The following is a 19,919-nucleotide window of genomic DNA, read 5'->3' as shown; positions in this document are numbered from 1 at the left end:
CTTTTATGTGAAAAAAACCCCAATTCTATTCTTTTCCTTTCGAGCAGTCTGTGAAAATATGAGCACTGTCGGATATTGGCGTGCTGTCCGTTGTTTTTTTGTTTGGTTTTTGTTTTGTTTTGTGTTCTTATTGCAAAAGATTTTTTTTCTTTCATATGGCAGATTTTGATCGGACAGCTGGTTGAAAATTTGACATGTCTCCGTGATTTTTTTGTATGGACCACTAGGTCCACGGAATATTGCGGGCGGAACGGTGGCTCAGTGGTTAGCACTGTATTGTGGCTTAGTGGTTAGCACTGCAGTCTTGCAGCACTGGGGTCCTGGGTTCATACACCACCAAGGAGAACTTCTGCAAGTTGTTTGTATGTTCTCCCCGTGTTTGCGTGGGTTTCCTTCCACACTCCAAAGACATACAGATAGGGAATTTAGATTGTGAGCCCCAATGGGGACAGGGATGCTGATGTATGTACATGACACCTGAAAACTAAGGAAAGCACTCGTACCCAAAAAATAGATGTCTGAATGAGGCCTAAAGGACATCTCCAGAGAAACTCATAGTACACTATCTTATGGGTAGTGTGTATGATACAAGGGCTTGACCTTTGGTGATCTTTGAACCCCAGCGTGGAATATGTTGGCGCTACCATGTTTTTCCAAAAAAAGACACGGTCTTATATTTTTTTTTGCCGCCCAAAAAAGCACTAGGGCTTATTTTTGGAGGAGGTCTTATTCTTGGAGAAACACAGTTGGGGGGTAAAGTTTACCCCCCAAAAAGCAGAACCAACCCCCCCCCCCCCCCCCACACACACACACACACACACACACACACTTTTCCCAGGAGCCTCACTCACCAGACCAGGACGTCTGCGTGGCTCCCTGGTCCTCCTGTGATCTGCGGTGGGTGCTGCACGCCGTCCTCCCCTGCAGCTGGCTCACACACACACACACACACACACACACACACACACACACACACACACACACACACACACACACACACCAGATCGCAGACACACAGCAGATCGCAGGCACACACACAGCAGATCACACATATCACATCACATCCAGCGCTTCCGGCCACAGGGAATGATGGGAGGAAGTCACGTGTCCGGCCGCAGGTCCTGTTCTGCAGGTCCTTGCATTCCACAGCACTGCCTCTCAGGATGCTGCTGGCGAGAAGAGATCGGTGCCGCTGGATGTGGTGAGTATGTATGCGATCCGATGTTTGTGTGTGTGATTTGATGTTTGTGTGTGTGTGTGTGTGTGTGTGTGTGTGAGATCTGATGTGAGTGATCACTGCAGGTCCTGCCGCTCAGCGTCGGGTGATTACGGGGTGCCCGCTGTGTATAATGAAGTGTCCTGCAGTATCTGTCTTTTTTAGCTGCACGGACACTTCATTATTGAACCGCGACTACGGCATTTTTTCGGGGGAGGGCTTATATTTAAGCCTTGCTCCGAAAATGCTAAAAATCCCTGCTAGGGCTTATTTTTGGGGGAGGTCTTATTTTTGGAAAAACAAGGTAGATAAAGAGAATTAATGACACCTGAAAACAATGGAGAGGACTCTTAACCAAACAACTGACATCTGCATGAGGTCTAAACGACGTCTCCAGAGAACTCGTAGTGTACTATTTTATGGGTAGTGTGCATGATACCAAGGGGCTCGGCCTTTGGTGATCTTTGAATCCTAGTGTTATACGCTGTCCCTCAAGGTCCTGCTCTTGGCATAACAAGGGCTTTTAAGAGGTCACAAACACCATCTATAGATTATTACAAGTCTGTTTATAGCCTCAGTTTCGCACAACAGTAGTAAGGCCATGTTTTAGTTTCAGCATTGGGACTAGAATACCTTAAAAACTGTTAAACCCTTCCGTGAAACTCGACTATCTCCTTTTGTGAAATGCTTTTCCGCTTTTGTTAGAATCTTTCATTGTGTACCGGCATCGCTGTATTCCTCGGGGAGAGCTACGTTAAGACCCTTCAGTGAGCACTTGGCATTATGCGCCGCTGCTTCGTGGATTTCGGAAGCTCGTTCTTTCCTACTCCTTTTGTGGAAAATTCAATGCGTGCTTGACTTGAATAGACTGTACGCATCGGGATATCACTTACAGGCGCTAAGCTGCCGGGGGCTCGGGTTCAGATGTAGCGAAGCCGCTCATCACTGGAGGCAAAAATTCAGATCTCTGCTCTAGTTCCGTATCAAAATGTCGTGGTCATGTTAGGGGGGCTCGGGGATGCCCCTCCTGGTACCAATCATTCGTGCCCTGTAATGGATTCCCCCTCCCCCCTCTCGCTAGGCACTTGTCTTGTATTGCATATAACTAGGTTATCTCCACTTGTTAAATGGTAAAATTGCAAAGTGCAGGTAAAAAAATCAACATTGGAACATGCTTGTTCTTAAAAATCCTCTTAAAAGGAATTCTTTTTTCTTATTCTGTGGTTTGCAGCTCGTTGCCCAAATTACTGGCCACCGCTGCAGTCCGAGCGGCAAGGGACTTAGTAGCACTCACAAGCTCATGGCTATGGATCTTGCAAGCATGTAAAGATGGATGGATCCGGCCATCTTCAGTGTCCAGTGCTTCAGAGGTTTTAGCGTCCTCAGTTCAGGCAAGAGACTAATCTGTGCCGCCGACCCAAACCGTCCCAAGAAAATCGGAGCCCAGAAGGCAGAGGAGCAGGCGCTCTAAAAGAATGATCTTGTCCCATTTGATGCCCTCAATGAAATTTTCCAAAATGGGGCTGTCACAATGTACCCAATCTTTTAATGCCAAAAACTGTTCCATAATGTACAATTGAGCCACCTCAAACCAAATTTTTATCGCCACTTTCCAATCCTTTACTATATGCAAGACCTATATAAAGAGCAAAACCACATCATATTGGGGTAAAATGGAACGTATTAGGAGGCACTTTATAATGTGCACCCCTTTGGGTGCTTAAATATAAATGGGGAGTGGTGTGAGAGGTAGGATGTTCCCGGAAGCGGTATAGACAGCCATGGATCCCCTGGGGAGGAGGGGCGACATGACCAAGGGGGAGTTAGGGAGTGATGGGGTTAATAGGGACAGTTTGCTTGGCAGGCCTAATATGGCATTAAGGGGTGGTTTAGCTTGGGAGGAAGAGGAGGAGTAGGGAAAGGGTTAGTCTGGGAGAGGAGGGGGTTACCTCCTCTTCTTCCGGACGCCAAGAGATCAGCAGCACGAGTCACCATGGCTGATCTCCAGGAACTTCAGCGCCTGATTGCAGCAGCCATTGCAGCGCACGGGCCCCTGGCAGTGCAGTCCCACATCAGGGCTGCCGGGGTTAACCCGTCGGCGCTTGCCCCTCGCTCCTCCAGCCGTGTTGTGCGCCAGTCGCGGCCCCCCCGCAGGTATTCCCCGGGTGCGGGGGGGGCGAGGAGGAGATGCCAGAGCCCCTCCAGGGACCCTCCGCAGCGGGCCGAGCAGCAGCGCAGTCCGGCTGCTGCTCCCAGCAGCAGCGGGAGGAATCTGCGTTCCAGCCGCGGTGGTCGGGAGGTGGGAGTGGCCAGCGTGGGGCCTACTTCCGGTCCCGGCCTCCGGGCTGGAGTTCCAGTGACGGCAGCGGCTCCAGGTCGGGAGCGCGCTCGGCGAGGGAGGGAGGCCAGCAGTTCCCCCTGCAGTCGGCGGGGGGACCGAGGGGCTGCAGGCGGCGGTAGGTCCAGCGCCAGGGGGAGGTCTGTGGTGCCTGACCCTGGCGCGGCAGTGAGCAGGGGTGACGGCGTGAGCCATGCGGCGACCGCCCGGTCACTCAGGACCGCTGTGCAGCCCCCGGATGTGGCGGTGTCCCGTGGGAGCGGGAGGACCCAGCGGCAGGAGGCCTGCAGCGGCCCAGGAGGGCCAGAGGCGGCGACGGCTGGGATCCAGAGCTGGGCGTCCATCAGTCCGCGTCCAGAGTCCCCTGGCAGTCGGCGAGGGGGTGGGCGCGGGCGCAAGAGGTCGAGGCCTGGGGTGCCGGCGCGGGGGACAGGACGGTCTCCTGGGCTGTCGCCCCAGGGCAAGAGACGGAGCGGGGACGGCACTGCCCATGCGGCGGCCCGGTTTGGCGGCCGTGGTGGGGGGGGTGCCGCGGCGGCGCCCCCCGGATGTCGGATGGAAGAAGATGTCAGCGGCGAGGATGAGGAGGTCGTGCTGTCGGAAGAGTCGGATGGTCGGCAGACGGAGGACAGCGAGGCTGCGGTATCGGGGGACCCTGAGCCGCGGTTGGGTGAGACGGCAGCGGGGGCGGCAGGGGCTGCGCTGGCGGGGAGTGTCGGGGGCGGGAGGGCGGCTGTGGACACGGCAGCGCCCGGCGGTGTAGCAGTGTGGAGCCAGTTGTTGGGGCTGTTGCAGGGGTTGGCGGCGGTTGCCGGGGCTGGGGGGGGGCGGCGCAGGCGCCGGCGGCGGCGTGGGTGGGGACGACAGGTCGGGGGGCGGCGGCGGTGGGAGGGGGGGACGGAGCGGGCGCGGCGGAAGGGGGGGGCGCAGGGGGGAGTGCGGCGGAGGGGGCAAAGGAAAAAGAAAAGGAGAAGGAGGATGAGGTGGTGCGCCTAGATGATAGGGCTAAAAGCGAAGTTTATGTTTGTTTTGAGGGCCCGCTGGGGGCTCATTTAAAGAAGGAGGTGCGGGAAAAAATTTGGAAAGGGGAATATGTGGAGATTTTTTCTCTGCTTCCCCTGGAGAAATTTAATTTGGATAGGGTTAAGCCGAGCGACTCCAAAAAGGAGAAGGACGAGGAGGAAAAGCGCCGTTATAGGCTTATTCCTCGGACTTTTGCAAACTGGTTGCAAGCGTTTGCGATTTTGGCGAGCGTGGTCGGGGAAAAGGAGTCGGAGCATTGTTCGGCCTTGTTTGGTTACATGGATGCGATAGGGGAGGCTTATCGGGTTTATGGCGGGCTGGCGTGGCTGCGTTACGACGAGCAATTCCGGCAGCGGAAGGCGTTGCGGCCGGATATGCGATGGAACCATAAGGATATTTCCTTATGGATGCGACTGATGTCGGCACCGACTCAGCCCTTTCGGGGGGGTGCCGGGGGACCGGGGGCCGGGTCCCCGGCAAGTCAGAAAAAAGGTTTCTGTTGGCAATATAATGAGGGGCAGTGCAGGTTTGGAGCGGCATGCCGGTTTAAGCATGAATGCTCAGGTTGTGGGGGAGGACATAGCTTGTCCAAGTGCTTTAAAAAGGGGAAAGGAAAAGCGGGTGACGGGGTTGGAAAAAGGGATGACGCCGGTGAAGGTAGAAGCGATGGCCCCCTTTTTAAATAGGTATCCGGACGGCGAGGCAGCGGCGTTGTTATGGTTTGGTTTTTCTGACGGTTTCCGTATCCCGTCGGCTGTTAGTCCATCGCCCCCGCCGTACCGTAATTTACGTTCTGCTCGGGATCATGCGGATGTGGTGGATAAGAAGCTGAGAAAGGAGGTGGTTTTGGGCAGAATGGGCGGTCCTTATGACGCCCCGCCGTGTTCAAAGTTGGTGGTTTCGCCGTTCGGGGTTGTGCCGAAGAAAGAGCTGAACAAATTTCGGCTTATCCATCATTTGTCTTACCCAGAGGGGTTATCGGTGAATGATGGCATTGCACCGGAGTTAGCGGCGGTATATTATGTGTCGTTCGACAAGGCGTTGGACCTGGTCAGGGCTGCGGGTCGGGGTGCGTTGATGGCAAAGGCTGATGTGGAAGCGGCGTTTCGGTTGTTACCGGTTCATCCAGATAGTCAGCATTTGTTAGGTTGCTGGTGGGATGGCAGTTATTATGTTGATCGGTGTTTGCCAATGGGTTGTTCAATTTCGTGTTCGTATTTTGAGGCGTTTAGTTCGTTTGTGGAGTGGGTGGTTCGGGATGTGTCTGGGCTTACGTCCATTATTCACTATTTGGACGATTTTCTTTGTGTGGGGCCGGCGGGTTCAATGGTTTGTGCGGGGTTGTTATTTGCGTTGCAGAAAGTCGCAGACAGCTTCGGAATTCCCTTGGCCCCCGATAAGACGGAAGGCCCGGCGCCTGTGATGCGTTTTTTGGGGATTGAGATTGATTCTATTGCCATGGAATGTAGGTTGCCGGAGGAGAAGGTTCGTGATTTGAGGGCCGCGGTGGCAGGGGTGAAGGCGGCAAAGAAGGTGCGGCTTAAGGTGGTGCAGTCCTTGCTTGGGAAATTGAATTTCGCTTGCAGGATTATGCCGATGGGGAGAGTTTTTGCGAGACGTTTGGCAACGGCGACGGCAGGTGTGCGGTCGCCGACACATTTCGTGCGAATCACGAAGGCGATCAAGGACGATCTTTTGGTATGGGATCAATTTTTGCAGTGTTTCAATGGCCGGGCCCTGGTGATGGAGAAGGTGGCGTCTAACGGGGCGTTACAGCTGTTCACCGATGCGGCTGGGTCGGCAGGGTTTGGGGCCGTGTTTCGAGGTCACTGGTGTGTGGGTCGGTGGCCACAGGCGTGGCGGGAGAGCGGTTTGGTCAGGAATTTGGCTCTGTTGGAGCTATTTCCTATCGTGGTAGCAGTGGAGCTGTGGGGGTCGCGTTTTGCCGGGAGGAAGGTTTGCTTCCATTGTGATAACCAGGCGGTGGTGTTTGCTATTAACAACTTGTCGGCTAAGTCGGAGCCAGTGGTGGTGTTTTTGCGGCATTTAGTGTTGAGATGTCTGCAGCTGAATGTACAGGTGGTGGCAAAGCACGTTCCGGGAGTTGACAATGGGGTGGCTGACGCTTTGTCTCGTTTTCAGTTCAGCAGGTTTCGGGCGCTACTGCCTTGGGCGGACGAAGTCGGAGTGGAGTGTCCCGTGGATTTATGGAATCTGGTGAGGCGGTGATCTCAGAATTGATTCGGAATTCGGTGACTGAGGTGACTTGGTGCCGATATGCTAAGGTGTGGGCTGAATGGGAGGAGTTGCTGGGTCGGATGTTTGATGGGGTAAGCGTGGATTACTTGGTGGAATTACTGGCGTTGGTGAGTGTGGATTTCTCGGCCGGGCGATCGGCGTCGGCCGTGGCGCATCGGGTGGCGGCGGTGGCGTTTTGGTTAAAAATGAGAGGGGAACAAGATGTTTCGCAGGATTTTCGGGTTCGACGGGCCTTGCGGGGGTTCCGCCGCGGTGTGCGGGAGAGGGACAAGAGGCATCCCGTATCGTTTGGTTTGTTGAGGCGGTTGGTGGGGGGCCTGAGCGGCATTTGTGAGTCGGTTTACGAGACTGTTTTGTTTACAACAGCTTTCGGTCTTGCTTTTTATGGGGCTTTCCGGATCGGTGAGTTGGTAAGCCCGTCCAGGGTGACAGGCGGCGGGTTGCTGCTTGAGGATGTGCGAGTGGGCGGTGATCAGGTGGAGTGCCGGATTAGTCGGTCGAAAACGGATCAGCTGGGTCGGGGTAGGTTGGTGGTGTTATACGCGGTCCCGGGGGAGGAGTTGTGCCCAGTACGTTTGGTGGAGCAATTCATGGCCGTGAGGGGAGGTTTACCGGGCCCATTTTTGCGGCACGTGGATGGGTCCTTTTTATCAAGGTTCCAGTTTGTAGCGATTCTGCGGCGAAGTTTGCGGAATGTGGGGGAGCGCCCGGAGGATTTCGGGTCGCATTCCTTTCGGATAGGGGCAGCTACGGAGGCCGCTCGTTGGGGGCTTGGAGATGAGGTGGTAAAGCGTATTGGTAGATGGGAATCTTCTTGTTTTCGGCGGTACGTGAGGCCGCAGCTGTTGTAGCATTATGGTAACTTTGGTCTAGGTACAGGTGGTTTGGTGGTTTGGAAGTGGTTTTTATATGTAAAAAAAAAAAAAAAAAAAAAAAAGAGGGGGTAATGTACAAGTGTTAGAGGACGGGGGTAGAATGGGTTTTTCTGAGAGGCGTTGATGGTGGTGATGTTATTGGTTTTAATTTCTGTTTTCGTTGTCTTTCTTTGTTGTAGGGATGTGCCTAATCTGGATTCTGGGGCATTCCTTCGTGTTCTGGGGTGCTCGGCGGGCGGCGGTTCGCCCGAATGGTCGGCAGCTAGGGCTGGATAGAGGGCAGGCGACTGTTCGGTGGATCGGTGTTCGGGGCATGGAGTGGGGCAGGGTGGTCCCAGAATTTGGTCGTTATTGTAAGGTTGACCGGCCTCCGGATGTGCTGGTATTACACGTAGGAGGTAACGATCTGGGAGTCCGGGCGTCACGGGATCTGATCCGGGATATAAAGATCGACTTACTGCGGTTGTGGAAGCAGTACCCGGGTTTGATTGTCGTGTGGTCAGACATGGTGACCAGGTTGTCATGGAGGGGGGCTCGGTCGGTGGAAAAGGTCAATAAGGCCAGGGCCCAGGTGAATCGTGTGGTTGCCAGGTTTGTGATCAGGAACGGTGGGATTGTGGTGAGGCACAGGGAGTTGGAGCCGGCAGATTGGCGGTTTCGGAGGGGTGACGGAGTGCACCTCAACGACATTGGAGTGGATTTATGGGCATTGGGCCTGCAGGATGGTGTTGAGCGAGCTTTTGGTGTGTGGCGGGTCCAGGCCACGTAAGGTGTCACGTGGTCTGTCCTGTGGCGGGGGGGGTAGGTCTGGTCCAGAGGTTGGAAGTGACTGGTAACTGGACCGGGAGTCATTGTCTCGGTATGGTGGCTCTCGGTTCCGGGATGTGGCAGGCACGGGGTTCTGCCAAAGTGTGGGGGTGTCAATCCGTGGGTGATTGGCACCTCGTCTCTGGGTCGGTGTGTTGCGGCCAGGGGCAGGGGGAGTAGTAGTTATGGACTGGGCCTGCCCCCGGGAGGGTCATGTAATTGGCATTGTCTATTGTTATATGTGTGTTGTTTTGGGTCGCCCGTTGGACGGCGTCCCTAAGGTGCTTAGTTTGTGAACAATAGGCAATAAAAGGCTGCTGTGGCCATTTGAACCAAGTCGCATGCAGTCCGTGTGTTTATTTATAGTATAAGGGGTTTGGTAACACAGACATCACGACCGGAGAATACTCCCTCAGCTGGTCAAGACAGCCATGGATCCCCTGGGGAGGAGGGGCGACATGACCAAGGGGGAGTTAGGGAGTGATGGGGTTAATAGGGACAGTTTGCTTGGCAGGCCTAATATGGCATTAAGGGGTGGTTTAGCTTGGGAGGAAGAGGAGGAGTAGGGAAAGGGTTAGTCTGGGAGAGGAGGGGGTTACCTCCTCTTCTTCCGGACGCCAAGAGATCCCCGCCCACCCTCCCTTTTTGTGTTGTCATCTGGGGGACGTGGTTTGGGATGTTGGGATGCTATTTGTCACAGCGGCGGGGGGGGTAGGTCTGGTCCAGAGGTTGGAAGTGACTGGTAACTGGACCGGGAGTCATTGTCTCGGTATGGTGGCTCTCGGTTCCGGGATGTGGCAGGCACGGGGTTCTGCCAAAGTGTGGGGGTGTCAATCCGTGGGTGATTGGCACCTCGTCTCTGGGTCGGTGTGTTGCGGCCAGGGGCAGGGGGAGTAGTAGTTATGGACTGGGCCTGCCCCCGGGAGGGTCATGTAATTGGCATTGTCTATTGTTATATGTGTGTTGTTTTGGGTCGCCCGTTGGACGGCGTCCCTAAGGTGCTTAGTTTGTGAACAATAGGCAATAAAAGGCTGCTGTGGCCATTTGAACCAAGTCGCATGCAGTCCGTGTGTTTATTTATAGTATAAGGGGTTTGGTAACACAGACATCACGACCGGAGAATACTCCCTCAGCTGGTCAAGTGATATGATATTGGGATGCAGTTCTGTGATTTATGCAGTTGACTTGCAGCAGCGACGGGAAATCCTGTGTTGTCACTCAACATCAGCGACAATTGCCATCTGTGAGCCCCTCCTGTAGGAGCCATTTCAGGCTTTAGTGCTGTGGACCGGCCCCAGCCGACATTCCTGCGCTCAGCCATGTAACATTGTGCTGGAGGATTTCTGTCTCCGACGTTTGTTTGGTGAGTGCAACTTTTTGAAAAATTCTTTAAACTTGTTTGCAAACTTTTCATTGGTCAACAAAAATGGACGTCTTCTCTTGTTGCATGGAATTGATTTTATTTTTTTATTATTGTGAGCTGTCACTTTTGTGTAGTGGCATTACTGTAGGGGGAGCCATCTGACGCTAGCGTCATTGTAAGCGCCCGTGGGCCACGCTGGTTAGCACTGTATGGGGGCTCTGTGGGCAGCGCTGTGTGGGGGCACGCTGGTTAGTGCTGTGTGGGGGCTCTGTGGGCAGCGCTGTGTGGGGGCACGCTGGTTAGCGCTGTGTGGGGGCACGCTGGTTAGCGCTGTGTGGGGGCACGCTGGTTAGCGCTGTGTGGGGGCACGCTGGTTAGCGCTGTGTGGGGGCACGCTGGTTAGCGCTGTGTGGGGGCACGCTGGTTAGCGCTGTGTGGGGGCACGCTGGTTAGCGCTGTGTGGGGGCACGCTGGTTAGCGCTGTGTGGGGGCACGCTGGTTAGCGCTGTGTGGGGGCACGCTGGTTAGCGCTGTGTGGGGGCACGCTGGTTAGCGCTGTGTGGGGGCACGCTGGTTAGCGCTGTGTGGGGGCACGCTGGTTAGCGCTGTGTGGGGTCTCTGTGGACAGTGCTGTGTGGGGTCTCTGTGGACAGCGCTGTGTGGGGTCTCTGTGGACAGCGCTGTGTGGGGTCTCTGTGGACAGCGCTGTGTGGGGTCTCTGTGGACAGCGCTGTGTGGGGTCTCTGTGGACAGCGCTGTGTGGGGTCTCTGTGGACAGCGCTGTTATTTTGCAGCGAGGACAACATCTGCAAGGAGTTTGTGTGATGTTGTAAGAGTTTGTATGTTTCCTCCCAAGTTCTCCTTTTTCCTCCCACACTCCAAAGACATATGGTAGGGAATTTAGATTGTGAGCCCCAATGGTGACTGTGATGATCTCTCTGAAGTGCTATGATCTAGAAACAGTGCATAATAAATGATGTATAAAGCGGTTTGTAGTGAGCTGGTGTGGCAGGGCAGGGGTCCCTATGGACCGACCGGTGGGGACTGCATATGGTTCCAATGTGAGAAGCACCTCTATTCTAATCATATGACTGGATAGAATTGTAGAAAATCCTCAGCTGTGAGTTGGACTAGGTCTCCAAAATCTTGTTGGAATACATCAGGATGCTGCAATTCCTCCTGTATAGAGAATGCTGTGGACTGTGCAGTTACGCAATATACAGGGTTTTTTTTTTGTTTTTTTTTTTATCTGCCTCCAGCTTGATCTCGAGCCATGGCAATTTGAATGAATGCGTTGTAGGAAGATCGATCTTATGCAGCCTAGATGGGTCCACCAGTGTCTTCTATGTCTACATATTTCCACCAGGGTCTTCTCTGCCTAGATAGGTCCACCAGGGTCGTCTCTGCCTAGATAGGTCCACCAGGGTCGTCTCTGCCTAGATGGGTCCACCAGGGTCGTCTCTGCCTAGATGGGTCCACCAGGGTCGTCTCTGCCTAGATGGGTCCACCAGGGTCGTGTCCGCCATTATCTCGATTGTATGAAGCCATTGGGTTGCTGGTGTTCTTCTTCGCCTTGTTCCTTCTTTTCCTCCAACCATGATGTTCTTCTCCAGTGATTGCTCTCTTCATATGATATGGTATTGATAACTTTATTCTCCAGCCCCACATTTCAAAGGCATTGATTCTTTTTCTGTCTTGTTAGGCTGCTTTCACACATCCGGCTTTTGCAATGCGGCACAATCCGGCACTTTGCAGGAAAACCGCAACCGTTTTTTTTTTGCTGCCGGTTGCGTTTTTCCTGCATAGACTTTAATTAGTGCCGCATTGTGCCGCATGGGCTTGCGTTCAGTCCGATTTTTGCCGCATGCGGCAGATTTAGCCGATGCGGCGGCCGGATGGAACGTTCCCTGGCACGTTTTTTGCTCCGGCAAAAAAAAAAACGCATCGCGCCGCATCCGGCCGATGCGGCGCTTTTCCCAATGCATCCCTATGGATGCCGGATGTGGCGCGATGCGGAAAAAAACGCATCCGGCCGCCGCATGCGGTTTTTGCCACTGCGCATGCTCAGTAGCATGCCGCAAGCGGCAAAAACCGGACCGGCCGCATGTAAAAAACTTAGGCTACTTTCACACATCCGGATTTTTGCTCTGCGGCACAATACGGCGTTCTGCAGAAAAACCGCAACCGGCTTTTTGCATAGACTTACATTAGTGCCGTATTGTGCCGCAGGGGCTTGCGTTCGGTCCGGTTTTTGCCGCATGCGGCAGATTTAGCCGATGCCGCGGCCGGATCGAACGTTCCCTGCAACGTTTTTTGCTCCGGCAAAAAACACCGCATTCGGCCGCTGCGGCGCATTTTTCAATGCATACCTATGGAGGCCGGATGTGGCGCGATGCGGAAAAAAACGCATCCGCTTGCCGCATGCGTTTTTTTCCACTGCGCATGCTCAGTAGCATGCCGCAACCGGAAAAAAACGGACGGGCCGCATGTAAAAACTTATGCAAAGGATGCGGTGTTTTTGCCGCATCCGTTGCATAGTTTTCACAGCCGGATTGAGCCGCACTGCTCAAACCGGATGTGTGAAAGCAGCCTAAATCGTCCAGGTTTTGCATCCATACGTTACCACAGAAAAGTCAAGACTATGTACGAGCCATGTATTCGTCACCAGAGGAATGCTCCTCAGTTTGAGGACGTTGTCCAGTGACTTCAGTGTTAAATGCGACTGGTGGGGATGTTGGAGTGACCCTTCATCTCATCTTGTCAGTCTTGGAGATGTCATTAGTGTATACTGTGATACGCAGACCCCCACGTATGTGCATGAGAAATTTTTGCTCTTCAAACCTAATTCCTCCATCTTGCCAGTGTTCTGAGACTAATAAGCTCTCGTGAGCTGGATCGTCTCCTTCTAGCTGTTAATTTGACGTATTCTCACATTAGCATTTGGCATTTAGATCTGAATACATTACGATGTCAATTTGCAAGTCTAAAACGGCAGTTTTCATATTTTTCTATTAGCAACTGGAAATTTTTGCATTTCAATGGGATCGGTGTTTTGTTGCATTTATCGATGGCGTTCCCTATGCTAGTTCATCAGCCATTCGTGCAATTTTTTTTTTCCTTTTTTGCAAAGTATTTTGGCTCTATATTGAGAAATATTTTACACTTTGATACCGGTTGTATGCCCTCTCGTATAGTTGAGACCTACTGTATATCAGTGTTCATCCTGAGCTCCTGATACAGGAATAGAAAGCCAAAGCTTCAGGGTAGATAGAGAGGGGGGGGCAATGGCAGGTTGTGGGTTGTATTTTACATTATAGTGTAAATGTGCATTTTGATTTCTCTGTTTTTATATTTAAATTTTCACTTTCTCATAAGGTCGGACCCCTGACAATCCTTACAACCACTTGTTTGGGATAGTTGTTTGTTTGAACCTGCCAATTTGAGTGGGACCATCTAATATATATGGAGGTCTCCCGACTGTCCCCAAGACCGTTTTGTGCATGGAGGCCTTAACCGATCGTTCTCTCCAGGCAAACATCGATGGAAACAGCCGATATTGATGGGTTCAATCGACTGTGTATGGAGGCCCCTAGACAGTTTGTCTGAGGAGATGAGGATCCTTTTGTTCTGAAGGAGATAAGACACCGCCAGAGGAGTTTGGCAGCGTCTCTCTCAGAGAACACAGAAGCAGTCCGCCAAACGTGTGCTTCTTTTTATGGGAAAGATGGCTGCCGGCTGAAAGTAGGATACACACTCCCACAAACAATTGCTGATACAAAAAAAGTTATCATTGTCGGAAACGCATCACCTCATGTAAACAGTGGAGGTGTTGTCAAGAATATATATAAAAAAATAAATGGAGCGCCAACGATCAAGTTAATGATTGCTCGTCCATGTACATATTGTACTGGCCTAGGTGAAATGGCGTTCCTACGTGATGATCACTCGTCCCTGTACATATTGTACTGGCCTGGGTGAAAGGGTGTTCCTACGTGATGATTACTCGTCCCTGTACATATTGTACTGGCCTAGGTGAAAGGGTCTTCCTACATGATCACTCGTCCCTGTACATATTGTACTGGCCTGGGTGAAAGGGTCTTCCTACATGATGATCACTCGTCCCTGTACATATTGTACTGGCCTAGGTGAAATGACGTTCCTACATGATGATCACTCGTCCCTGTACATATTGTACTGGCCTGGGTGAAAGGGCGTTCCTACGTGATGATTGCCCCTGTACATATTGTACTGGCCTGGGTGAAAGGGCGTTCCTACGTGATGATTGCTCGTCCCTGTACATATTGTACTGGCCTGAGTGAAAGAGCGTTTCCAACGTGATAATCGCTCATCCTGTACATATTTTACTGTTGTGATGCCGTTGTATGGTTGACACTAAGTGGACATATTCTAGTAATTACCTAATAAGGGAACCTTGAGTGAATGCTGTCATAGTTGGTGACTGATTTTTACATAGTGATGTGTGAAACAGCTGCTGATGAAGGCTTTCTTTTAAGATTTTTCTTTTTTGGGAGTGAATTAATCTGCCATGTCCGGTACTGATGCCGATCGTAGTGGCATTTAATGTCGGCCCTAAAGAGCTGTCTGCAAACGAATGTTCAGCAACAAGCTCCGTCTCTGCCGACTCCACCACACGTGAGCGCTTCCTTCGGCCGAGCATTCTTGTGGTTTTAATGGGGAGAGAGGAGAAAGCCGACGCCAGACACCTTTTTGGCAGTGGCTTTTTTCCCTCAGAACACAAGGATCAGCGTTGAAATAACTTCCTGATCCTTGTCTCCCCAACGCCATCTGTCAGGGGAGAGTCTAAGTGCTGCTACACAAATCAGATGCTCAAACAGTCCGGCCGAAATTGCCAGGTTTGGCCAACTTTCAACTAATGAATGTGTATGGGGGCTTCAGTGGGTTTGTTCAGGATTTGAAAAACATGGCGGCTTTTTTTTTTTTTTAAGAAATAGCGCCACCCTTGATTATGGGTTGTGCATGGTATTACAACTCAGCCCCATTCACTACATTGGAGTCAAGTTGCCATACCAAATACATCTCATGATCAAGTGTGTGTGTGTGTGTGTGTGTGTTTTGTTGTTTTTTTTTTTGTTTTTTTTTATAAAAAAAAAAAAGCAGGCATGTTTTTTCTACTCCTGTATATCCCCTTTAACAGCTCCTTTCTCTGGCAGACCCAACATGTCCATGCATTACTCAGCCTGTTCATTTCAACGGACACTATGCAGTACTCTTTGCCCTGTGGTGGTGCTACAGAAGAATAAAGCACTTCCTAGCAGGTTCCTCCCAAAAATCATTTAAATTTTAACTTAACAAAACAACTGTGGGCTCTGCCCTATTTTTGATAACCAGCCAAGGTAAAGCAGACAGCTGGGGGGCTGGTATTATCAGGCTGGGAAGGCCCATGGTTCTTTGGCCCTTCCCAGCCTAAAATGGATGCACCACTTCAGGGCAGTTGCGGGCTGCTATTATTATGCTGGGTAAGTACCAATAACCATGGGCCTTCCCAGCCTGATATTACCAGCCCCAGCTTATCTGCTTTACATCGGCTAGTTATAAAAAATAGGGCTATTTTTGACAACCAGCCAAGGTAAAGCAGACAGCTGGGGGGCTGGTATTATCAGGCTGGGAAGGCCCATGGTTATTTGGCCCTTCCCAGGCTAAAATAGATGCGGGTCAGCTGCGGGCTGCTATTTTTATGCTGGGAAGGGCCAAATAACAATCGGCGTTCCCAGCCTGATAAAGCAGATAGTTGGGGTCTGGTATTATCTTGGCTGGTTATAAAAAAAAAAAAAAAAAAAAAAAAAAAAAAAATAGGGTACAGCCCACACCGTTTTTTTAAATTTATTTAAAGGATTTTATAAAACTGCTTGTGATCCTCTCTAATTTTCATAACCAGCCAAGGTAAAGCTGACAGTTGAGGGCTGCTGCCTAGTTATCTGCTATGCCTGCGTTGGTTATCAAAAATAGATGGGAGCCTGTATATATTTTTATGTATTCCCTATCCACATTTTATTTGCAGGGCAGTTACCCCCATTTCAACATTTTACTTCTTTTTGCAGCCCAGTTTACAGCACAGACGTCTGATTCCCCATTGACTTATATGGGGTTCGGTGTCCGGGGTTAAGTTCAAGTCACTGGGTCCAGAACCGAACCTTTAACTAAAGTCCAGACGAACCCAAAACTCCACGAGTCTACTCATTCCTAATATTGACCTCTAGAGCCTTGGTTTCCTTGCTGGGAATTAATTTAAAAGCCTTAATAATTTATTAACCACTGATTATATGGCTGGTAACTTTAGGCACCACCTAAATTTTGACTTTTTTTTTTTTACAGAGGTGACGTTAAAAGTCCAGGTGAGTGACGTGAGTACGCACCAGCCCATCAGTAATGCCGTCGTAGAGATATTTGCCAACCAAGTGTCTGCAGCTACTGGGACCACCGGATCAGATGGGACAGCGCTTGTCAAACTCCAGTACAAACTGGGAAGTCAACTGATTGTTACAGCGACCAAACACGCCTACGTGCCAAACTCCGCGCCCTGGAGACCAGTCCGGTTACCAGGTAAGATATGACCTTTCGCTAATTGGAAATGTATGGTGAAAAGCCATCCCTACTCCTGTACCCCTCCATTCTGGGGCAATGTCCCGCATGGGAGAAATCTCTGATCCTGATTCTAAGTGGTTTCGGGAAACAAAAAGTGTTCTACTTCTGGCTCCTTCATAGCTATCGTCCGTTTTTAATTTTTTGGGACTATTCAATATTTTAATATCTAATCCCAAAAAATGTGGGGATACCCTGAGATGACAAGGGTGGATGTCTGAAAGCTCTGCCAGGCCTTCCTACGGTATGCTACCAGCTGTGATGTTTAGAAGGCACGCTCTTGGAATATGGAAATGGAAAAATTATGGCAAGTTCTTGAGGCCAAAATTAGATCTTAAAGGGAATCTGTCAGCAGGATTTCAACTCCAAACTATTTTAGATGTGCAGGTAACTCTTTCAAAAGACATGTCAAGCAATACCTTTACATGGCCAGTTCACTCCTCCTTTACTGAGAAATCAGCATTTGAATCTATATGCAAAGGAGGCTGGAGAGCTATGCATAGATATGAAGCCTTGGTCACTCCAGCTCTATTCCCCACCCAGAGTCACTGCCTCCTGGTTGGTTGACTGCTCCTCCGTTACTCATCCGTTTTCAGAACAGAAGCAAAAGTTCTACGTACTGCACTTTTTTATTTTATTTTTTTTCTTTCCCCTTAGGCTGCTTTCACACATCCGGGTTTTGCTGTGCGGCACAATCAGGCTCTTTGCAGAAGAAACGCAACCAGGTTTTTTTGCCGCCGGTTGCGTTTTTTCCGCATAGACTTTCATTAGTGCCGGATTGTACCGCATGGCCTTGCGTTTGGTCCTGTTTTTGCCGGATGCGGCATATTTAGCCCATGCGTCAGCTGGATGGAATGTTGCCTGGCGCATTTTTTTTGTCCGGCGAAAAAAAAAACGCATCGCGCCGCATCCGGCCGATGCGGCGCTTTTCCCAATGCATTCCTATGGATGCCAGATGCGTCAAAAACCGCATCCGGCCGCCGCATGAGGTTTTTTCCACTGCGCATGCTCAGTAGCGTGCCGCAACCGACAAAAAACGGACGGGCCGCATGTAAAAACTTATGCAAAGGATGCGTCTTTTTCGCCGCATCCGTTGCATAGGTTTAAGAGCCGGATTTAGCCGCACTGCAAAAACCGGATGTGTGAAAGCAGCCTTACTAACCCATCAGAACGCAGTTGGGTGACAAAATCAATGGGGGACCCTCTTCTTTCGTTTGCATGAACTGTGAAATGGATCCATATATTTATTTTTTTACATTAACCCCTTGCCTCCGCAACCAGACACAGTGGAACACTGAGACTTGAGAAGGAATATAGTGCAAAATTAGTAATGGAGCTCAAGTGCAAAATATGTTTAATATATGTATATAAGTGTAAAGAAAAAAACAAAATGCCCCTGAAGGTGTCCAAATATTAATAACTTTATATTTTCTATTGTTTTTCTGCCATACGCAGTGTTTTCCTCTTTGAGCCTCGGTTTGCTGCCTGAGCGGTCGGCTACCCTCATGGTCTATGATGATGACGTGCAGATAGTCTCAGGATTTCAGGGTGAGTACAGTGCATGGAATTGTGCAGATATGATATATAAAAAAAACACTCAAATCCTTTGATCTTGGGACTTTAACGTAAACAGTACAGGATTAAGTAAAACTCTCTCTCTCCAGCATAGGGGTCGATGGCGCTAATTTTCCTGCACTCGGGTAGAATAGTCGGCGGCTGTCCGTGTCTCTCTGCAGTGAGAACATTATACTCCCACCGCTCCGCTGCAGATACGTTGGGGGAGAATTACAACAGGCACTGTAGGATTATTAGACAGTGCAAACCTGGGGTACATGCACACAACGTCTGTTATATTATGTGCGAAGTGTTTCCGGGAGTAAGAAGCTTCAGGAAACCCTCACTTCAATTTTTTTTTTTTTTTTGCACTCTTTTGGTTCACTGAATGTGTTTTGTTTTCTTGCTTTGTATTTAAGTCCACTTTCTGTCTTTCTCTTTTTTTTTTTTTTTTTTTTTTTTTATTTTTCTAAAAAGCATTAGCCAAGCAAAAGCTGTATTTTAGGAAACCTGAAGCTCAAAAGGCTGAACTTGTTTTAAAATATTTTCTATTTGTTTTGCATTGTTTTGTGTTTTTTCATCGTGCTACAGTGCCTATGCTAGGTTAGACAGTTAATAACATATATATATATATATATATATATATATATATATATATATACTGTATATATGTTATATATACACTGTATATATGTGTTACATGCAATGTATGAAAACCCGGCTTTCTATAGAATACCTAGGCAATGTATACAATCTGTCGTTTTCAGGCAAGGTATGAAATATCTGCGTTGCTCTATACTTTCCCCTAGGCATTACAAAGAATGACAAGAACCGCTCAGGCAAAGTCTGATATAATGACCAGATTGGAAAAGTTAGCCATTGCATAAAATGTCTAGGTGCCCAGACTGGAAAATTTAGCCATTACATAAAATTTCTATGTGGCCAGATTGGAAAAGTTAGCCATTACGTAAAATGGCTAGGTGCCCGGATTGGAAAGGTTAGCCATTACATAAAATGGCTAGGTGCTTGGATTGGAAAAGTTAGCCATTACATAAAATAGCTAGGTGCCCAGATTGGAAAAGTTAGCCATTAAATAAAATGCCTAGGTGCCCGGATTAAAAAAGTTAGCCATTACATAAAATGGCTAGGTGCCTGAATTGGAAAAGTTAGCCATTACATAAAATGTCTAGGTATTGTAAAGAATGACAAGAACTGCTCAGGGCAAAGTCTGATATAATGCCCAGATTGGAAAAGTCTTTGGTAACAAACAGTCAAAAAAAACTAATGAAAGAAGAAATCCTAAATGAACAGGATATCTTTACTGGGAAAAACACAAAGAAACAGAAGTGTCATTCCTAACTATTAGTCTTTAGTAACAAACAGTCAAAAACATAAAGAGGAAATGCAAAATGAACAACAGAATATCTTTGCTGGGGAAAAAAAAAAGGAATCAAAAGTGTCATTCCTGACTATTTGTTGCAGCACAGGAGGCTAGAATGGCATTTTAATGCTAAGGGCAACTGAGCCAGTTTCACAGATCTGCTGCCTATTCTGTCCACCTACTTTTGGACGGACCACCCCTGTAGTATTGTACACTCCGCCTGTTTGTCATTTAGGTATTCTATAGAATGACTAGGAAATGTATGACCATCTGATGTATTTAATACTTTGACGACCCAAAATAACAAACAATACATTGCTTTCAGACCTCAAATAATGCAAAGAAAACAAGTTCATAATCATTTAGAAACAACAATACTAATAATGTTTTACCTCAGGAAGAGATCAGAAATCAAAATGATTTTTAATCCCAGCTTTCATGCGTCTTTGCTGCTTTCCACCAGTTTTTCACACTGCTTTTGG

General features: G+C 49.6%; 1 protein-coding gene across 1 annotated transcript in view; it reads left to right on the top strand.

Moving 5' to 3' along the window:
- The window catches only part of FAM171A1 (family with sequence similarity 171 member A1), a 145,318-nt gene that overhangs the window by 64,948 nt on the left and 60,451 nt on the right, over positions 1-19,919 (top strand). The window contains exons 2-3 of the mRNA XM_075316836.1: positions 16,236-16,463; positions 17,958-18,050. Coding sequence (XP_075172951.1) covers positions 16,236-16,463; positions 17,958-18,050 — 321 coding nt within the window. The remainder of the gene's footprint in view (positions 1-16,235; positions 16,464-17,957; positions 18,051-19,919) is intronic.

The sequence above is a fragment of the Anomaloglossus baeobatrachus genome, chromosome 6, assembly GCF_048569485.1.
Source record: "Anomaloglossus baeobatrachus isolate aAnoBae1 chromosome 6, aAnoBae1.hap1, whole genome shotgun sequence".
NCBI classification, from domain to species: domain Eukaryota; kingdom Metazoa; phylum Chordata; class Amphibia; order Anura; family Aromobatidae; genus Anomaloglossus; species Anomaloglossus baeobatrachus.
This window is presented reverse-complemented; position numbering and strand designations above follow the sequence as displayed.